General features: G+C 48.9%; 2 protein-coding genes across 2 annotated transcripts in view; one reads left to right on the plus strand and one right to left on the minus strand.

Annotated features, from left to right (window-relative positions):
* TTC29 (tetratricopeptide repeat domain 29) overlaps positions 1-2,468 on the plus strand; it is a 112,667-nt gene extending 110,199 nt beyond the window's left edge. Inside the window, exons 11-12 of the mRNA XM_056489588.1 lie at positions 1,859-1,931; positions 2,307-2,468. Coding sequence (XP_056345563.1) covers positions 1,859-1,896 — 38 coding nt within the window. The 3' untranslated portion in view covers positions 1,897-1,931; positions 2,307-2,468. The remainder of the gene's footprint in view (positions 1-1,858; positions 1,932-2,306) is intronic.
* Positions 2,469-19,779: 17,311 nt separating this feature from the next.
* On the minus strand, positions 19,780-21,470 carry POU4F2 (POU class 4 homeobox 2). The gene is made up of 2 exons (XM_056490105.1): positions 21,171-21,470; positions 19,780-20,721 (listed from the first exon to the last, which is right to left on the minus strand). The coding sequence occupies exons 1-2, from the start codon at positions 21,468-21,470 to the stop codon at positions 19,780-19,782; spliced, it is 1,242 nt and encodes a 413-aa protein (XP_056346080.1).
* Between the last annotated feature and the right edge of the window lie 406 nt (positions 21,471-21,876).

Raw genomic sequence — 21,876 nt, forward strand, 5'->3', positions numbered from 1 at the left:
TCTGCTGTAACTCCCCATCTGTTATGTGCACATCCCCACTCTCTTGCACGTGTCAGTGTCTGTAGCTGTCAGAGACATTTTTCTGTGTGCTTGCCTGGAGATACAGATGTTGCTGTACCCAGCCACATTTTGGGCTTGAGTCACCCACTTTGCACCACTTTTCCGCCAAGGTACATCCACTGGAAAGAGCAGTAACACTGCACTGGTGTGAAGCTGGGGTGGGACAGCACAGTTCTGATCACTGTGAACACTTCTGGACTGCCTGGGGCTCTGGGCTGCTTCCCACTGGCTGAGTTCCTAAACCAAAAAGAACTGTGCAGGTTTTGTTAGATTTTTTCATTTAAGACTTGGTCAACTAAGAAAGGAATTGCCATTTGTTTATTTTAGGCCTGGTTTCGGACCGTGTCACCTGGAATAACTACAATGTTAAATACAGAGTAAATAACTAACACACACACTGCCCTCATACAAAATGAGACTCCATATGGGAATGCTAATTCGCAGATAATCTTCATAGATTTACTTATCCTGTTCTTGCTTGCATACAAGTATGGATAAAGTCCTAGTTAGCAACTATACTTAATAAAAGCCCGTGAAATGACAAAACATAAATTTTATTGAGTCATGAGTATTCCAGTAGTTTTAATCTGTTCCAGACATTGCCCCAGCAGAGACACTGCTTTGAACATTATTTTTCACCCCCACCAGAACTGGATGATTTATTTTGGCTATAAGTTAAATTATAATGCCATATGAACACCACTGGTATTGCTGTGACTAAAAGGTAAAGTCCAGTTTTAGGCATCACAGTACAAAGAGGTAGGAAGTTACAAATTGAGGAGGATCCAGTTAAGAAAACATGAGGTCGTTCCAAGTATTGAAGAGATTGTGTTTGCTTAGCCCCCAAAAGAGAAGATTAGAGAAAGGAAAATAGTCTCTCAAGCTATTAGGAGTTATTCTGAAAGAGGACAGTGTTCCATTGCTCTTTGTGTCTGCAAAAGGTAGAACAAGAGAGAAATCAGTTTAATTTGCAATAAATATTTATCTTAAGTATTAGGGAAGAAACCAAGCAATAAGGCTGTGAAGCGCTGAAACAGAGAGATTAAGGGTGTTGTGAAACAGCCTTCATCAGAAGCCTTGGAGAATAGATGTCAGGGATGGACTAGATATACATGTGTGCCTTCTTCATTTGAGGAGGTGAAGCAGATCAGTAGTTCCCAAAATAAGGAGCAATGCCCCAGGGATGGTGTGGGTGGAATGAGGCAGAGGGAGGTGTATTGCTGGAGAGTCCCTGGGAATGGAGCAGAAAGTGCAGCCAGGAGGTGAGAGTTTGGTGTGGAAATGGAGTGAGGAAGGAATGAGACAGCATCACTGGAGCAGATGAACTCTCTGTGGCTTGTCAAGAACTGCAGAGCCCCAGCCACAGAGTTGCCTGTATCACATCCCATGAAGAAGACCCCCACTGAGAGGTGGCAGCCCTCTCTTGCTTCCTGCACTGCTCAATTCCTCCCCTGCATGGTGTTCCTCCTGCCATCTTCCAGTGCTTTCTTGGCCATTGTCTTCTCCCAAATGCATCTCCCTTGCTGGCTTCCCAGCTGTTCCCATCCAGACCTGTCCTCTTGGAGAACTGCTGCACAGTTCTTGCACAGGAGTGCAAGAAATGAAAACCCCTGTCAGTTCTATATTTCTAGGAATATGTCTTATGTGACTCACCTCTGTGGTTTTTAGGTTTCCTTCTCTTGTGACTTTTTACCGTAGGTCGTGTTTTTCAATTAAGCCATTTAGGCCTTTTAAACATTAAAAGTGTTGTAAGTCTAAAACACTCATGCACCTTTTTTTTTTTCTTTTTTCTTAACAGGACATGGTAAAGAAACAAGTGCCTCAAAGCCTCTGTGAGCCTCTGTCCAAGACACCAGTTCCAGATCTTCCTGGTACAGTATTTGCTCTTAATCTGCAGACTTTGTACCAATCTGCTGATTTTTACAAAATGTCATTGCTATCAAAACCTGATTTTGACAGGCAATTACACATCATTTCTGTCTTATTATGTCTAAGTAATTATATTTTTCCTGCTCATAAATGAATGAATTCACACTTCCTTTGGTTTTTTTACACATATTCCCAGTTTTAGAATTTAATTGCCTTTGATCGTGTAATTACTTCTAATTTACAGAAGTAAGCCTTTGAGACAGAAACAAATCTGATTAATCAGATGCCAACCCCAAATATAAAACATGTAGATATCAATGTAGATGCATAAACTTCTGACATTTAAATATTTTTCTATTTGCTGTTTTTTATTCTAGAGGATGCCTGCTTATTGACAGAGAAGTTCATGTATAATGAGTATAGGAAGATCCTTGAAGAGTGGTGCAACAAAGTAGGAATTTCAGCAAGTTTTGTCATTAAAATGTTATTATAAAAAAAAAAAAGCACTTGTTATTGAAATAAAATTTTTTAAAAGACTAAGAGTAGTAGAATAGAAAGTTTTTACTTTGTGCCCCCATTGCTCAATGTCTTCCAAAGCATCAAGATCCTCCTGTTAAGATACTAAACATGAATGGCAATCCAAGATGCTCAATGCCTTGTAAGATCAGGCTCCAAATGTGTCTGGAGTGTTTTCTTTAAATCCCAGATAGTGGTCCCTTTCAGAAAAACTTATTCATAGAGCTACCAGTAATTTTGGCATGCATGTGGTGGTTGGAGTTCAGCTGTTGCTGAAATAGAATTGATCCAGCCTGGGTGGCACACTATGCTGCAATTTTGATCCAGTCTGTATCACAGGTTAGACTCAAAATACAACCAGGTAAGTTTAAAATCCATCTGGATGGAATCCAGTGCCATGTGCTGTGGGATAACCCTGCCTGGAGGTGGGACCAGATGTGGTTCCTCCCAGCCTGACCTATTCTGTGACTCTGCACTTTACACCATCAGGTAAACTAAAATTCTGCTTAGGTTCTTTCTGGTAAATAATCTGAAGCACTGATTTTGGACTCTGTGTAAAAAAATTGTGTCCCATTTTGAGCTGATGAAATTCCTGACAGTGGGCTCCCCACTGACCCACTGACATCTGTGGTCTTCACAGTCCTGAGAGGACTCTGAGTCCTCAGAGCGTGCTGCCATCGCTGTTGGCATTGGGAGGAGTTAGAGGACAGAAGATAGATGTTATCACTTTGCAAAATACACATAAAAGCAGGATTTGGAACCTTTGAATTTTATTTAGGAAAACTGGTGATTCATATTTTCACTTATAAGAAAACCCCTACTTTTAAACTAAACAAACAAAGCTTTATCACTCCCAATAACCAACCTTTCCTTTCCTTAAATGGAGGTTTCCAGACTCAGAGTTTGTAGCGAGGTCCATTAGACCTATAATCAGGTTTTATGATGGTGTTTGAGCAAGCATTAGCTTTTGCTAGAGTAATAACTCAATTCACAGTTTTCTTCAGGACTGTAATCCGAGTATTTGGTTGATATGTGACACTAGGGTTTCGCCCTGTTAAAGAATAGTAAAAATGTATCATTAACTAGCTCTTATTGGACTATTTTTGATCCAAAATGCTGTACACATCCGATTTAAATACAAATAGCTCAATAATTTTATTATTTTGTTTATAGATCTTTATTGTCTAAACACCATGCTTATTATAATAGTGTTAATTTAGAGGGCTTTTGCAAGGCTGAAAAGTTGTATGGAAATATTCCCACATGCAATTATACACACACACAGGCAACAAACCTCTTTGCTGAGTGTTAAAATGAGGTAAACATTTTATGGAAACCAGAAAGAGAAACAGGACTATGAATTAAATATAAACATCTGTATTGTTTACCCCTTAAGTTTCCCCCTTATATTTTAATAGTGTTGATATGAAATAAGAAAAATATTCTAAAACCAGCACAATTTTGCAAACATCTCAAAATCCTATTAACCTACATGCTCTTCTAATCTTTTTAAGTATAGCATGACTGCTAATTTTAGATATTTGGAATTTCATTTATCAAAATATTGTCAAAAGAAATTATATAATTGAATTTGGCCTTTGTAGTAAAAAAATAATATATGTAAAATAACATAAACTACATCAATATTCTAGAAAAGACAATTACCAATTTATCAAGAGCAAGTTTTTAAATTCTTAATGACTTTTAACCCCATGTATATTTCTGCAGGAACTGAACATTCTGTTTATATATCTCAAAAGTTATTGTGTAGTTATGTTAAATAGCATCCATGATTTTCACTATTTTTTGTCAATCTGCACTTGTTACTACATGATAACTCTGATATGCTTGTGAGAATTGGTCATGAATTAATCCCCCAGAGCATTAACTCTCCCCTACTTTTTGGTATTTTTTTTCATCATGGAGCTTTTAATAAAAATAAGGAGAATTTTATCATAGCAACATGTGAGTTCTATACTTGAAAGTCAGGAAGCTTTGGGAGCAAATTGTATTTATTGTGCTAGATACACCTGTCTTCCATCCCAGTAACAATTTGTCTGATGAGTAACTCTCAGTCTGGCAGAATGCAGGCATTATTCAGCCCCTTGCAGACTTTTTCAGTGGGAAAACAAAGGTTTTTCCCCCTTCAAATTAATGGGGCAGGAGGTTAGGCAGGATGTTGTTCCATACATCATTGTTTGTACAGGATCCTGGGATAAAGCTCTCAGCTGCTGGAAGCAGTCAGAGCTCCACGGGTCAGGGCAGCCCCAGTGAACACTCCCACACCCCAGCTGAAGGCACAGTGCTCACTGTACTTGGCTGAAGTATCGACCCAGTGCTGCTGCAGAAGAAAAATCACCACTCTCTGAATTATCAGTGCTCTCCAGCATCACTTCCCCTTGCTGATCTCTTGTCAGACACAGTCCTGCTCCTAAGATCTGCAGGGATCAGGGCTCACACCGGTGTTAGGGAACTTCTGTCCATAGTCTCTTGACATGAGAGGTGCTTAAATTAATTTAAGGAGCTCCTCTTATGGAACACAACTGACTCCTTCTTTATCCTTGCAATCCTTCCTCTGAGTTTTACCAGAAAGCACCTAATCCTCTTACCCTTAATTTGCAATTAGGAAGGAGGACTCATGAGGGAATATGGATTGCAGTTTACAACTTTCTCTGTGCTCTCAGAAATCACAGGCAGAGTTAACTTTAACAAAGTTAGAAAAGCAGGCAGATCAATTTAGCCTATAAATGCCAGTCCATTTCAAACCAGAGACTCATCCAACATATAGCAGGTGAATATCTGAATCATTCTGAAATGTAATGTCTCTAAAATCTTCATTTTGTGGGTGCCTAGGGTATGTTAGGCTGGCAATTAAGTTGGTTTTTTGAGTAGGGCTTTAGTAGGTTTTGCTAAGAATGTATCCAGTGGTATTACCTTACAATTTGTAGCAGAGAAGAAGATTGTATCTCAGAAAGGATTCTGTTTATAATTATGAAAAGCATATTTTCTGACCATTGATAGGGTGCATCTTGTTAATTATGATGATGTATAAGGTATTTCACCTGTGATGCCATTTAGAAAATTAATATTTGAGTCACAGAAAGGTCATTGCCATTCTGGAAGGAATCTATTCATCTCTAAATAGGCCATCCAAATATAGACTAAGAAATACTCTATATATAATTACCTGGAAATAGATGGAATAAATAAGATTGATGATAGGTATTACTAAAGCCACATGTTAGTTTCCTGCTAGGAAAAAGTAGATTGTAACTGGAAAAAGTGATAATATACATGTAAAAATGCAAGAAATAGGTCAAAGTCTTGAGTAGTTCTGTGAGATTCAGCTATGACTCATGAGGTGAGAACTCAGCCCTCAGAAGTGGTGTGCATCAAGGATTTTATCCTGAGATTCAGGCAGGTATTTCTAAAGACAGCTCCTACAAAGAAGAGAATGAGGATTTTTTACTTTCTTTTCTTTTCTTTTCTTTTCTTTTCTTTTCTTTTCTTTTCTTTTCTTTTCTTTTCTTTTCTTTTCTTTTCTTTTCTTTTCTTTTCTTTTCTTTTCTTTTCTTTTCTTTTCTTTTCTTTTCTTTTCTTTTCTTTTCTTTTCTTTTCTTTTCTTTTCTTTTCTTTTCTTTTCTTTTCTTTTCTTTTCTTTTCTTTTCTTGAAACCTGTGTCTTGTTTGACAACATAACTTCATAATACCTCAATATTTGCCACACAAGTGCTTACAAGTAGATAGAATGTATGTTAATGGGTATTTCCATGTGTGAATCCTCTTTTGACAGAGGCCTGGAGTCTCCAGGAGCTGAGGAGGATCCTAAGGAGGACAAGTCTCAAGTAGTCCCAGCAGCTGCTCATTCTCCAGCTCAGTTCTGCAACTTGGTCTCCTGCAGCATGGGACAGAAAACCAGTGCACAGCAGATTTTCGGTAGCACATGCACAAGCTGGGACTGGGAACTTGAGCATCTTAAGAGGAGTGTCTGGGAGTGGCAGTAGCTCCTGACTCCTGCTCAGCTCCAAAGCCAGGTAGGATTGAGGTCTCCTACACCAGACAGACAGATGAGAGGTAGCCCTTGTCTCTTGGAGGCAGCTTTTGTGACTGGCACATCCAGCCCCTCACTGGGGACATACTTACCCATACACAGAGGTAAATCAGCTTTGAAAGGCTTCTGCCTCCTGCACTGAGCTGTGCTATCCCTGCAATACTGGTCCTGGTCTTCCTGGACTGTCAGAAAACATCCACATCTGGCCACAAGTTCACAGTTTACAATTGTAGTGACTTAAATCTGGACTTAACCACAGCAATGACTTGAAAAGCATCTTCAAAGAGCCCTCCATGAAGCCTGATGATCACTGTTACTCTTTGCTTTCACAAGAGTTGTCTGCCTCCCAGCTCCTCAGTGTCATTTGGCTGAGGAAATTAGACACTCTTTCCACACAAGTACCAGGAAAAAGGTTTCCTTGGCATTGCTGGCTGCTTGCAGTACAGATTAAACCAAAAATTATTTATTATAAGGGAAGTTCAGAATTACCTGCTTTCAATCTCCTGGTTGCTTCTCTCTCACAGCATCCTCTTTAACATTCTGAATTGCAATGAGCTTTCGCATCTGCTGAACATTGATACTCTTAGCTCTGTGATATTAGAATATTTTGATGAATTAGGCCTTTTCTTTTACTTCGCCTCTGCAGACCTCTGTTCTTGGAGGGCAACATCACTGACACATTCAGGTTCTGCACAGCTTTTGGCAGAAACAGGAGCACCTGCTTGAGACTGCACTTCCACACACCAAACCACCTTGGAGCAGGTGATGTAATCCGTGTTCCTTGGTGGGGTCACTCATATAAGTCAAATTCTAGCGTTTTTATCTTCTTCTTCCTGACTAGAAAATTCAGGATAGTGGAACCTGCCTAGAAAATAACTTTCTGAAACTATCTGTGTCACAAAACTTCGTAGTTTATACAAAGTAAATAAGAAAACAAGCTGTGAAGGTGAGGAAAGTAAAAGATTAAAGAAACTGAACTAATATATTTGCAAGAAGTCTTACTTGCCTTAGTCACCCTCCCTGTTTCTCCTGTATCCCATGTCCCACTGTAGGGAGCTGGGGTATTTCCATCAGTGAGACAATGCACTTTCCTGTGAAAGCTGCTGGGTTTAATCTCACCATCAGATGCTGTGATTCATTTCTGCAGTCTCTGTTGTACTTTTCTTAATACCAGACAAGAGTGAAAGAGTCTTCAGGACTGTGAGACTGGAGCTAACTATTTTTTCAAAGGAAAAAGGTGCTGGAAATAACAGTGGTCTGCATCAGCTGAAAGAGTCTGTGGAGCCAAACCCGGACTCACGAGTCTGTCATGGTGTTGGCTACATGAGCCAGGAAAAGGCTTTTGCACCTCTAAAATAGAGTGCGTTTGGTTCAGTCTCATCTCAGGCATAGGTCAGAGCTGTGTACAAGGAAGACAAGAGGTAGGTCTTCTACTTTTTTCCTCTGATTTCTGAGCCTTTGAAGACTATTCTAGGTGTGTGCTAAAGCTCCTTCCTGTTACAGCTCTCTCGTAACAGAAGGACAGGTCAGCTCTTGACTTCTGAAGCAAAGGCTTCAATGTTTTCACAGGTATTGCAAGCTGAAGTAAAAATCAGCATGTGGCAGCCCCAAATTATGGGTCACCATACCTTTGCTTCCTGATCTCTGTACTGGGGCCTTTTGAATTTCTACCTGGAAATCATCTTCAAAATCATTGAAACACAAGTTTTCATAACAGCACTATGAGCAGAAAAGGTTTATTTCATAGTTTGACCAGCTGGTTTTTTTGCCTCCCTGCATGATGATTACTCATCTGGGGTAAGTACTTCCCAGATTTTGTCTGGTTTGCCATGACCACTCCTTGGTTAGGAGCTTAATCCTCTTTTCTCGCCATTTTCCACATACAGCATTATATCATTGAAAATAAATAAATCTTTTTTTCAGGTAGGTGAATATTCATAGCAGAACTAAGTCAGAATCTCACATCCCAGCAAAAAGGCTTTGGGTTGACACACAAAGAAAACTTACAGTAAATCTGATATTTTTGAGCCTGCTGGATCCTTTCCCCATTTATGCTTTCTTCCCCACTTTTCCTTAGACTCGTTTTCTTCCTTCTTCACCTTCATTCAAAGTCTCCCCTCTGTCTCCACAATTCCAATGGTTCATAGCCTTCCTTCATTTTATCCTTGCTGAATGAAGATATGATACAGATGAGAAGTAAAAACGAGGAGCTCTTTCAAATTAAACTTTGCTGTAAACATCTTACCTATAAAAATTCCACTACTGCTTCATAAGAAACAAAGGTACTTAAGCCTGGAATGTCACTGATCTCTGGACACCAGCCTGCTAAATGCCTTCCAAACTCTGCTACTCCACAACTTGATTGGACCTCCCAGAACTTCCCCTTCAGGCCTGGCTGTGGACTGTGCAGGTCTGTGTATTGGAACAACTCCAACTGGCAGTGCTTTTACCCAGGATCATCCACAACTGCTTCCCCATTAATTCCGTCTGTCTGGAAGCACCCTGATGTCTCCTTAATAGGGGTTAGCATTATTTATAGCCATTTACAGGTGTGCTGCTGAAAGACAGAACTGTAAATCACCTCAGATGTTGTTCCATGATGAAGTGCCTCTACATTATTTAACAAATTGTCCCAACACAACTGAACGACCCACGATGGAAAAACTTGCCACCACAGAAATGTAATATTGGAACAGACACATAAATACTGTATATTTAGTTAAGATTTGTAATTGCAGTTTTTATTCTTCTGGGAGTTTTGTACTTTGTTTTAGCAAAGTGGGGTATTTCTAACTAGGGGGTGTCAGCAGGGCAGTACAATGACATATATGTGACATAGTTATTGAGCTAGTTTTGCAGAGGTGTTTGGCACAAAAAAATATCAGGTTGCACACGTGCATCTTAGTTACAGCTCACTGCCTAGGGTATAAGGTAGCAAGCAATGCTGTTTTACAGTGTATCAGAGTGATTCTGCCTCGGTAGAAAGAAGATTGAGGTGTGATGAAATGCCAGCCAAAAGTGCCTACAGGTACCTCAAAATAAAGAACTACACGTGTTCTGAGATGTTGGTTTATCGTATTTGCCCGTAATCTGAGCACAGTGCTTTCCCAGATCAAGGCAAAGCTTGCAGTCTTGAAGTGAGAGGAAAGGTGGAGCAACATCTTCTTCCTGGAAAGCCTGGATTGAAAATGAACCACATTCAGTGTTATATTTCTCCTGTAATTGCAGGTAGTTTTCCTCCTTCGGATGTAAGGTACCGTTATGTGAGAAAAGCTTCTGATTTTTCTTTATTCAGTCAGGGACAGTTCAAAGATTGTCATGCCTAAAGCATGCATCTGGTTGAGATCTCACTGAGATCTGACACAAAAACCAAGGAAACAGCCCAGCCACCTGGTGATTTCCTCTGGGCAAGAAGACTTGGCTCACAAACACCCACAGGGGCAAAGAAGGGAAGTGATCTGAAGGAGTAGAGTCAGCAGTGCCTAGGGATTCAGTTTGGAGGTATGTGAGTCAAAGAGTCTTTTCTAAAGTTGAGAAATGAACAGCCCCAGCAATTCCTCTGTTGCTTTTCAAGGAGTAACTTTTTTTCCTTTAACCTTTTGGGTTTTCCCAGTTAAATTTTTAACATGTAATGGCTCTCTTACTGTAAAACCCAAGACCTTCTTAAAACTGTTGCTGAGATGTTTAAAATGTTCCTACAGAAAGGAGTTGTCCTGCTTCCATGTGGGTAACAGAGCTGTTTGTGTTCACAGATGTCCATGGACAGGAGGACCCACGTAATAAATGCCAGCCTCAGCCATCAGAGCTGCATTTGGGCTGCTGCTGCACTGGGAGGATGAGGATTGTTGGAACAGAAGCTGTCTGGGAGGCAGGAAAGGGTGAAGGAGGTGCCCCAGGTGCTGAAATGTCCACTCATCTCCTCCTCAGGTGGCTCAGTCATGGATGGGACCTGGTTCCCTCTTTCCTTCCTGGGGGGAACCACATTCCACATAGCTGTCCCTGTCTGTTTGTGCCTCTGTTTGTACCTCCCCAGCCTCAAACCAGTTAAAAAAGTGTTTTAAGCCCTCTTCAGGCCAATGGAGCAGATGGGGAAGGGGTTTAGCTGTGGATATATCCCCACAGTTTTTCTGCAGAGGTAACAGACCCCATGTGTGTCCCACACAAGGGAAAAGGCAGAAAATCACATGTACTGAAAGCTCCAGGCAAGAGGATTTATTAATGCTCCGTCCTCTGATGTCAGCCAGAGTTTGTGACCCTTATTTGACACCAAAGAACCCAGCATAAAGGCCCAAATTCAGGGAAGCTTTCACCTCCCCTCTGCCGTGCACCTGAGGCTGAGCTTTAAAAAAACTGCTGTGCTTCTGAGAGAAATGGGTATTTGATGGAATATCTCATACTGCCAGTGTCCTGGGAGTGAGATATTCAAGGGAGTTCAAGTTTTTTGGAGGTATTGTTGGATGGGGCAGGGTTGGTCTCAGGTCTAAGAGCCCTCTTAGGACTTGGGAAATTTCTTTCCATTTCCTCATCCATCCTGAACTTCTCTGTTTTCATCTGCTGTAAGATTGGATAGCAGCACATCCCTGCTTCCTGGGAATGATGTGGGGATCAATATGCTGCTACTAAGGAAGGGTAAAAGCACTGAGTTGCTGTAATGACCCTGAAAGAATTGTAAAACTCTAGAAAAATGCATCTTTATAAAAGTAAAAACCAATCCATTGGAATGCAGCATTAAATACACTGTCACTCACCCCCAGCCTGGTTTTTCCTTTTCCTGCACGAGCTCTTCCACACATTGCCACTGCTCCTGCCATTGGAGCCTATGACCTGTATAAAACAGGACTCTTGCAGCACACGCTGGAGTTTCAACCACGTGTTTTCCTTCAGAGAGCACCTCTGCCTCGGCACTAGAAACCTTGTCAGTGTTGTGTTTTGCAGAAATAAATAAATAAAGGAGCAAACGAAAATGTCATATACATAAATATGCCACAATAAGTTTAGTCTCTGGATCAAAGTGCTGAAAACGACACAGCTTTGAAACAGAAAGGGAGGAATCAAAATTACACATCCCTGCTCATCAGCCCGGGTGCCAGCTGTTTAACGGAGCCGTGCGTACTGTGGCTGATTAAATGAAAACGTTTTAACAGCTGTCTAAAAGAAGGAAAACCCTCTCCCCACCTTCCCAGGGCTGCCTTGTGTCCCATCCCCACAGGCTGCCTGGGACAGCTCGATCCCATGTCTGACATGTCCCTGTTCATCAGCACATGTGTGGGGCCACTGGGATGCAGGGCTGCCCTGGGATCACCCAAAGGACAGGCAGCAGGATCCTTGGAGAGGAACCTCACTGAGTCCTGGTGCCATTCCCGGCAAACCTGCATGGAGGCAAGAGCCCATCAGCTGTCTGGCTCTAATCCAGACTCTTCCATGAGCTGGAAGTGCTGCTGCCCGGGCCAGGGAGACAAAGCAGCTCAGCTGCGTGGGGGAAGAGGCTCTGGTCTTCATATCCAGGCCAAACACAGCATATCCGACCTCCCCAGCAGGGAGGAGGCTTTGCAGAAGAGAGAAAGCTTCAGGTACTGGTGGGTAGTCTCTGGTGGCTGCATCCCTGCCAGTCTGCAGAACCAGCTGGGAGCCATTCTCCAGCCTGGGGCCAAGCAGCACTCTGTGACAGCTGATTCCCTTCCTCTATTCCCCTGCCTCCCAAAACTGCGTGGGCACCACTCAGCAGCCTGCTTGGAGCAGGCACTGTCCCCAGCCCGTAGCCAGGCATTGCTTGGGAGGGGATTCACTGGCTCCAGCCACTGTCTGTGGCCAGCCTGGTGCCCTGCCCTGCTTCCTTCCCTGCTGCAGGCACAGCCAGGAGATGCTGACCTGTGATGCTATCCCAGGCTTCAGAGGGTCTGATCTGGGTGCCTGCAAGGATCCCATGCCCTCAGCTTGACTGGGAGGGTGGTAAGACACCTTTTGCAGTAGAAATTCGGGAGGGTTAGTATAAAGCATCAGATGTGTAAATTCACAGTCATGTTCAAAGACACTGCATCTTAATATTCTATTCTTAAATAATCTGTATTTCTAAAAGGAAAAGCAATCAGGAAAGACATTTTACAACTCAGGTTGTAAAAACTATTTCATAAGGCAACACTTTTTGTCTTTTTTTAAATAACACCTGCTGTGTCTGTATGTTTGTGTGTATCTGTGGGGTGGAGGTTTGCCCAAGCCCTTCTTATCACACCCTTCTTTGGCCCAGGGGCCTCTCTTCTGCTGCCCAGTGCACATCGCCACACGTGTCACTGCCAGGAGCCACCCCACAAGGGTGTCCAGGGTGAGAATAGGACATGGTTCATTTGCTGCTGCACATCCACAAGTTCTGCCAACAAAATGTGGCAAGAAATTGAACTGCTTTTTACTTTTGTTAAAGCTGCAGCCACTGCTGCTATAAAATGGTGTGGTCATAACATGAGACTCTTCCATGGGTTTCCCTCCCCATCTGACACGGGCGAGTCTTTGTTTGGCATCCTGGTTTGGAACAGCTTTGTTCAATACAGACAAAGCAATCTCACTGTAATTGTCCTCCCTAAAAATGTGCATTCTCAAAGTTTATCTTGCCTACTTCCATGGTTTTCTCTTCAAAATAATGTAGTGCCACATGCAAGAGAAAAGCTATGAGGAAGTGAAAAGATGGGTAAGAAAGGTCTTCCCATCACACAACCAGCCTTCCTCCACTCCAACAGGCCACCCACGTGTGCCCACACACATCCTGAGAGGACTCTGTCCCCAAATGCCACACACAGATGGACAAAGTGAACAGCTCAGGGCAATGTGCCACTGTGCTGAGGCTCCTGTGTGCTCCTGGTGACAATCGCCAAGGGCACATCTGCAAGCACAGCCCGTCAGTCACCCTCGGGCCGCCTGGTGGCTCTTTGTGCCTACCCACGGCGGTGTTCTCGCTCACTCTTCCTCTGCCCGGAGAGTTTTGGGGAGCAGTACAGAAGTGGTGACTCTAGGACAGGTCATCTCCAGGCTCTAGGACTGGGACACCTCATGCTAGAGCATGCCAAGTGTAGAAGATGTGTCCAGCTGGTCAGGAGCAGCCATATGCATGTGAGGGGCAGGGCTGGATGTGCTCTGATGGGGAGCATCTCTGGGTGAGGGCACCAGTGCTGAGCAGGGCTGGATCACACGTGGCTGCTTACACATCACACTTCTAGGGAAAATACGCCGGGTGCCCGTGTGTCCCTGGCACCGCGGGGTGAAGGGAAGCTTTGACAGAAGCCTGTGTGAAAGGCCACTTGGAGCCCCTGCGGGGGCTACCGGGCTGCAGCGGGGTTTGAAAGGCTGCTGAGATCTGCAGCAATCCCCTCACCGCAGCCCCTCTGCCCTGGCCCTTGCCCTGCACGCCCTGGGGGTCCCGGGGCCCAAGGGCGCCTCCCATGGGTGGTGAGTCCCTCCTGAAGTGCCGGTGCCCTCCGGGGCAGCGGGCAGCCCTCACAGAGCCTCGGGGCGGGCACTGCGGGGCTCCTTTCCTCATCCCCGGGGGCAGCGGCCCCGTGGCACGCCTGTCACCGCCGCCTCCTCCCCGTTATTTACATCCGTCTTTAGCAGTCTAATTACCCGCTTTATTGCTTTCGCCCGGGGGAAGCCCGGGGACGGCGGCGCAGGGGAGGACCGGGGGAGGAGGGACACAGAGCTCAGCCGGGGCTGCCCCCACACCCCCACAGGCGCCTGGTATGGCAGGATTTGGGGCGGGGAGGGGCCGAGCCGGGCCCCGGAGCCCGCGGGGGGCCGCAGGGCGCTGCCCCACAGCCCGCCCTCAGGCCCTCAGGCCCTCAGGGCGGCTGCGCGCCTTGCACAAACGCGGGCTCCTCCAGGAGAGAGGGGAAAAAAAAAAAAGAAAAAAAAAAAGAAAAAAGGCGACAGGATAGATGGATTTTCAGATAAGCAGCGGAGGTAATTTATTGGCCTTTATGCTCTTCCGATGGAGTTGGGGGGAGGCGGCGGAGTCACGTCTGCACATCATTAACCGGGTTTGCTCCGCCTCGGCCAGAGCGGCTCCCCAGGAGCGAGCCCGGGCCGGGCCCGGCGCCGCCTGAGGGGCCACCCTGAGGGGCCACCGTGCCCGGGGTGCTGCTCGCCCGGCCCGGGGGCAGCCCCTGCCTCTCCCCGCTCATCCAGGTTGTCCGCGGCGCGCTCGCTCCTCCAAACTCATCTAAATTACATCAATAACAGAGCGCACTCTTTAATGAGCTCTCAACTTTAAAGACTTGAAGGATATTAACAAGCCGCTTGACAAATGGTGCTTAGAAGCACATTAAAGACGCTGCTAATGGAGCGCATAATGACGGCTAATTTTCGATCAGATATAAATTAGAGCCCCAACAGTTATTTGCCTTAAGGACTTTATGTAAATGATCCTGTTCTGTATAAACGGGGAGGCGAGCCCAGCCCAGCCCCGCCGCGCCGCCGAGCGATGCCGCGGCCCCGACGGGGAGCGCGGCCCCGGCCCAGCGCCGCAAAAACCCCGCCAGCCGCGCACAGCGGCCCCGGCTTTCCCGGGGCGGGGGGAGGAGGAGGCCGAAGGCTCCTTTCCCGGGGCTGGGGGCGGCTGTGCCGCTGCGGGGGCAGTGCCCAGAGCTCGCAGGAGCCCAGAGCAGCCCGGCCGAGCAGGGGCAGGGGCCGGGATCCATCTGCGGAGCCTCATCCCGCACACACGCCGCTCCCGGGGTGTCCCGGCTGCTCCCGGCGCGCTCCGAGCGCCTCTTTTTTCCCTCCGCTGTTTTCGTTCGGGGGTCGTGGCCAGTTTGGGGGCAGGGTTTTGGTTGGTTTGTTCGTTTAGGTTGGTTTCTTTATATTTCTTCTTGCTTTTAACATTTTTTTCTTTTTTTTTTTTTGCCAACAAGTGCCAGCTGAGGGCCCGGCCCCGGGCCAGGGAAGGCGTGACCTGCCCCGCGCAGCGGCCGCGGCTCCTGCCCGCCCACCCCCGGCCCTGCCCGGCCTCCGGGATGCTCCTGCACGGAGGAGCCGTGTCAGCAGGTCAGCAACTCCCCTGCCCTGGGAAGGGGGTCCCGGCTGTCTGGGGGAACCCGCGGATTTTCCAGGGGGATGTTTTAGGCTGGTGGGCTGTGATTCTTTTTCCGTCCCCCACCCCCGCCCCGCTGACTCGCGGAGTGTCCTCTGTTCCCTCCAAGCCCCTCCTTTACCTTTGCGGGGCGCGCAGAGCCGCAGCCGCGGGGCGGGTTCACCTCCTGCGCCGCCGGGCTCCCTCCTCCGGCAGGGCTCGAGGGTCTCACCTGCCAAAATAACAACAACCATAAAGAAGGGAGGGGAACGCTGTCCCCCATCCTCTCCATCCCGGTCACCGCTCCGGGATCACAAAGCAGCCGGGCTGTCCAGGGAGTGGGCACTGCTGGGGTTTCCCCCGAGAGAGGATTTGGGGAGGGAAAACGACGAGCCGCCCCGCTGGAGGCCGTACTCACCCGGGCGGCCCCGGGGCTGCGCCTCCTGCTCCGCGCTCGCCGCCCCGATCCATCGATTTGTTCCTGGAAAAACGCGGCGCATTCTTATAGCAGCTACGAGTAATTAATATTGCATTAACCCTATTTAAAAAAAAAAAAAAAAAAAAAAAAAAAAAAAAAAAAAAAAAAAAAAAAAAAGGGGAAAACCCGCACCCCGGCAAAGCCATTTATTATTAACGCGAGGGTAATTGGAGACCCGAGACGCGGATGCGTGCGTGTCGTGGGGCAAGGCAGGCAAACACAGGCGTGACAGTGTGGCGGGAAGGAAGGGGAGCCGAGGGTGGCTAATATTTAATTTCAGGTCTGTGGTTTTCTAATTCGAGATTAAAAGCAGTCACGTCTTTGAAGCCAGACACTTGGTGTAAATGTACAGTTAAAATATTCTATTCCACAGTCCCCAGACAGAGCTCTGCTACTCCCAGGCTTCATTAAATTTTAATTATCATCCCAGACTGGAGCAAGGAAAGAGGGGGAAGACTGTCCACCTAATTGCAATTGATAAAGGCAAAGAAGCCGAGATATTTTTCCTCGCCGTGCACGCACAGCAGTTGTTTTTGTTTTTGTTGTTGTTTTTTAATGCGGGCAAAGCCCAGCGAGAGCAGCGTGAGCATCTCCGCCTATAGATCTGCTGTTTACAAAAGATGCACGTGAAGAAAAGCCGGGAAGTGATGCTGTAAATGGGTGTTGGGGAGAGGGGGGGGCTCCTGGAGGATCTGGCGAAAGATCAACGGAATAGACGAGAACCCTCATTAGAGCTCGTCAGCTTATTGTCTCCCAAAACAAAGCGCGCTGGTGCCTCAGCCCTGCTCGGCCCGGGCAGCGGAAGGGCTGCCCTGGTGCCCGGCCCGGTTCTCCCGGATCCCGGGCACCTCTGCACCCCCACACACCCCTCAGCCCCCCGGCTCTTCCGTGCCTTTTCGTTTGTTAATCATCTGTAAGCGCGGGACCGGCAGGTACTGGGAGAAGTCGGCTAATTGCCCCAGGTTTTTAATTTGGCAAACTAGAGAGCGAGCTATCTCCAGGCAGTAAACGGTAAAAAATAAAACCCACTGCGTTTGCTTTCTAAGCAGCTTCCTATTATCACATCGCCACTTAATTTTATTTCCATTCTCTCCAAGTTAAATAGAAAGCCCAGCTCACAGGGGAGCTGCCATGTGCCTACAGACTGGGGATGTCAAGCAGAGAGACTCACAGTGCAAAGTTAATTTCAATTCCCGAGGAGGATTTCACATTCTCGCTCGCTCTGACCCACAGTAATTAGCTGAGATAACTAATGATTACTTACTTATTCCTTGTAATTATCTGGATTTAATAATTCGCTGTGTAATTTATTAATTCGCCCGTAATAGCCTTTAAGTGAATGGCTCATTTAAGAGGGCGCAGCGGCGGTTCAGGGGCTGTTCGCCGCTCGCTGCCTTCGCCTGCTCACGGTCTGGGGGGGCTCTGGTGCTTTCGGGGCTCAGTCTGGCCCCCGACGGCCGCTTCCATGCTCCCTCCAGCCCTACCTCCCCTCCTAGAACGAGCCCTCGGGGCACGGGGCAGGGAGGCATTTCTCTCCTGGGGCGTCCCGGCGGGGCAGCGCCACCCCTTCCCAAAAAGCTGCGGATGGAGGAACGGGCAGCCCGCCCGGGGAGCTGAGCCCTGCGCTGCGGGGACCGCGACAGCGACAAGGGCTGGCGGGCAGGGTGGGGACACCGACGAGGCCACGGCGCCTGTGCCCGCCGGACCTGGGGACACCCGGCCCTACCTCCGCGCCCGCGGAGCCGCCGGCACCCTCGGCGTGCCCGGGCGGCTTTGAAGCTGCAGCTGGAGCTGGTGGCTGGGCGGAAATATGAATATTTAATCGCGGATCGTGTATGATCTCCCTCCCCCCTCCCTGGTCCGCCGCCGTCGGTTTTTTTCCCCCCCCCCCGGCTTTTGTGAGAGCAGCGCGGGGAAATTACTTTTCCCTTTTCAAATGTGGGGGTCGTTTCCTTGCCTCAGCCTGCGGGGCACCCTCGGCCCCCCCTCGCCGGGTGGGACACAGAGCGGGGACACCCCAGAGCCCCGTGTCCCCGTCCCCGCGCTCAGGCACGGCCCAGCCGGGAGCTGTCCCTGGTGCTGTCCCGGCGCTCCCCGGCCCGCTCGCCTCTGCCCAGAGGCGGCCCGGAGCTCGGGCAGAGGCTGGCGGTGGAAAAACAAGAAGCAGCAAACGCGCTTTGCCAAGAAAACGTAAAAAAATCCTGTTTTCTTTTTTTTTTAATGAAAGACGATTTAACAACATTTAAAAATAACTTAGTACATTACTAGAATAAATAAACCTCCTATTAACTAAACAAAAACAACAAAATAAATTAAAAAAAAAAACAAGCGAAAACCAACGAAATCGGGTCATGTACAGAACTTAAGACTTCAAACAGTCTCAGATAGAACAGCGATACAGCGAAATCTGTAAGAATATATCTATATGTGCGTCAACGCCAATGAAATATTTACAATACATACAAGTACCCAACCGAGTACCCTCAGTTTATTGTTGTTCCAAAAAGAAATGTACTAAACCGGTTGTGAATTTACAAGCAGTGCAGCCTCGCTCGCTCCCCATTCCCTACAAATTTTAATTTGGCTTTTCTACAAGCATACTTTCAAAAAGGGACTTTTCCTCCGTGGAAAAGTATTGCAGTTAAAGGTAATAAATAACTGAGCAAATAAATAAATAAATAAATAACCAATCGGAGAGACAAATAAATAACCGAGTCGGTCTTAATACCGTCGCGATACACCTTTGAAATCGAGAAAGACGGATATTGTGCTGGCAAGAAACCCGAAGCGACAGTCCCACCCCACCCCACCCCCCCAGCGCTGTCACCTACGCGGCCACGTCCTTTCTCACTTCGGGAGCAGCGTGTGGTGGGGACAATATGGGAATCCCCATTAAATATGTAACGCCGTAAACAAATACCTCGGACAGTGAATCAGGCTACACAAATAATGTAGGACATCTACTATAGGGTGCCGACGCCGTACGAATAAGAATACTCGCCAGAGAAATACCTTAGGTTCAGGTGACAATTTACAAATGGCCAAAAGGGACATCCAGAAGAAAAGCTCACGTTCATAAATCCTACCAACACAAAATATTTGATTCTCACTAACAATTTTTTTTTACTTTTATCAAGACTTAGATTAAAGAGGTGTAATTAGAGCACAAAATGAAGTTGCTAGAGAGATAAATTAATAATTTACAAGGGGTTGTTTGGCAGTAATCTAATAATAGCTTTTGAAGACCAGTGAACACAGCAGGATCAGCTCTTTCCCTAAGCGTTATAACTTCAGAGAAGGAAAAGGATAATAACCACAGTAAAAATATATATATATTTATATATTTATAATACGCAGTGTAAATGCAGAAAAACCTGCCATCTGTTTATTTTTAATCATTATTATTATTATTATTATTATTTAAATCAAAATACTTTTGAGACGTCTCTCGCGGTGCGAAGCCTCAACTCTAGATTCAAGTTTGGGTCCCGAGAAAGCCATGACATCGTGGCCACCCCGCTGCCACCCGGGCGAGGTCTGTTAGCAATAAAAACCAGCGGTACTTGCCGGGGCGGGTCCGGGCGCGGCTCCGCGGGGAAGTTCCCCCCGAAAGTTGGGCGCGGGGCGGGCGGCGGGGTGGGCTGGGGTTGTTTGGGGTTGTTTTCCTCCTTTCCTTGTTGTTGCTCTCGTTGTTCGTGGAATTCTCTGTCGGTGACGGTGACGCTGATGCTATCGGTGCTGCTCCGCGGGCGGCTCAGATGCCCGCCGAGTACTTCATGCGCTTCTGCTTCTGGCGCTGGTTGCAGAACCAGACGCGGACCACGTTCTTCTTGAGGTCCAGCTTCTCGGCGATGGCGGCGATCTTCTCGGAGGAGGGCCGGGGCTGCAGGGCAAAATAGGCCTCCAGCGAGCGCTTCTCGGGGGCGGCGATGGAGGTCCGCTTGCGCTTCTTTTCCGCGCCGCTGAAGAGCTCGGGCTTGGCCAGCTTCTCGCGGTGCGACTTCTCGGCCTCCTCCAGCCACGCCTGCAGGATGGGTTTGAGGGCGATCATGTTGTTGTGGGAGAGGGTGAGGGACTCGAAGCGGCAGATGGTGCTCTGGCTGAGGGAGCCCACCCCCGGGATCTTCAGGTTGGCCAGCGCCGAGCCCACGTCGGCCTGGGTCACCCCCAGCTTGATGCGGCGCTGCTTGAAGCGCTCGGCAAAGGCCTCCAGGTCGCGGGGGTCGGCGTCCACGTCGCTCATGCAGCCCATGTGGGCCGGCAGCCCGTGGGCGTGGGCCATGCCCAGCGCCGCCGGGTGCATGGGGTTCATGCCGGCCATGTGCGGAGCGTGGCCCGGCGTGGAGACCACGGCGCCGTCGGGGGCCGCCATGGCCCCCAGCGCCAGCCCCGGCGTCAGGTGCTCCAAGAGTTCCCCCTCCAGCGCCTGGTGCGGCTGGTGGTGGTGGTGGTGGTGGTGGTGATGGTGGTGGTGGGTGCCCGACAGGGCGGACGGGTGGGAGATGGGCACGGAGGAGGAGGAGGCGGCCGAGGTGCAGGGGATGGTGTTCATGGTGTGGTACGTGGCGTCCGGCTTGAAGGGGCTGTGGTGCGGCGGGTGGTGGTGGTGGCTCTTGCTCGGGGAGACGATGTCCACCGCTGCCAGGGCTTCGGCGCGGGCCAGCAGGCTCTCGTCCAGACCGCCGAATATATTGCTCTGCAATTGCAAATAGAAGGCACACATAACGCTCAGCAGGGAATTTGCCTCCCCGCGCACTCCGCCGTGCCACTAAAACCTTCCCAGCATGTTAAAAGAGAAATCCTGGAGAAGGGAGGGGGGGTGGGGTGGTGGGGGGGAGGAGAGGAGAGGAGAAGAGGGAGCGAGCGAGCGGGGCGAGGGAGCGGGCGCGGCGCGCAGCCGTTCGCTCAGAGGAGCCGCGGCAGGCGGGCGGACGGACGGACGGACGGACACACGCACCAGCCGCACGCAGCATCCCAGGTCATAAAAATTAATACGAGCGGCAAGAGCCGCCGCATGCATAAGTTGGGCGAGCGCCCGGCGGCGCCGGGTGATTTGCTGCACGGCCATGAAAAAATCATCAGGCGGATCCGGGGGGCCGCCGAGGGGCTCCCCTTAAAGCGGGGCGGCGGGCGGCGGGCACCTACCGGAGGGGCGGGCAGGCAGGCCCGCCGCATCGCCTCCGCGCCGCCGCCGCTGCCGCCGGAGCCCGAGCTGGAGCCGGAGCCGCCGCTGCCGCCGGGGCCGGAGCCGGAGCCGGAGCCGCGTCCGGCAGAGCCGCCGGTGCCGGTGCTGCTGGGGGAGCTGGCGGCGGGGGCGGCGGCGCCGGCGGACGGACAGGGCGAGGCGGTGTGCAGGGCCGAGTACTTGGTTTCGTGGAGGCCGCCGCCGCTGCCGCCGCCGTGGGGGAGGCCGAAAGGCTGCTTGCTGCTCAGAGACATCATCATGGTGCTCGCCGCCGCCGCGGCCCGACCCGCCGGCAGCCGGCCGCCGGAGGAGGGCAGGGGGCGCGGGGCCGGGGGCCCGAACCCCCCGGAAAAGCCACAGGAGCCCCGCGCCCCCACCCCCCGAAAAATTAAAAAAAAAAAAAAATCCCACTCGCCCCCCAGCCGGCTGCCCGAGCCCCGCCGGGGACGAGAGGGAGAGGCGGCTCCGGCGAGTCGGGGATGCGCGGGATGCCCCCGCCCGCCTGCCTGCCCGCCCTGCGCCCGGGCGCTCGCCGCTGTCCGCCTCCGCTCCGGCGCCGGCCCTCGCCTCTCGCGAAGTGCCCTCCCCGCCGCCGCGCCGCTGGGTTTTACTCTCTCCCCTCCCTCCCCTCCCCTCTCGCCTGTCACTACAGCCCAACTCCTCGGG

This window comes from Oenanthe melanoleuca, chromosome 4, assembly GCF_029582105.1.
Source record: "Oenanthe melanoleuca isolate GR-GAL-2019-014 chromosome 4, OMel1.0, whole genome shotgun sequence".
Classification (NCBI taxonomy): domain Eukaryota; kingdom Metazoa; phylum Chordata; class Aves; order Passeriformes; family Muscicapidae; genus Oenanthe; species Oenanthe melanoleuca.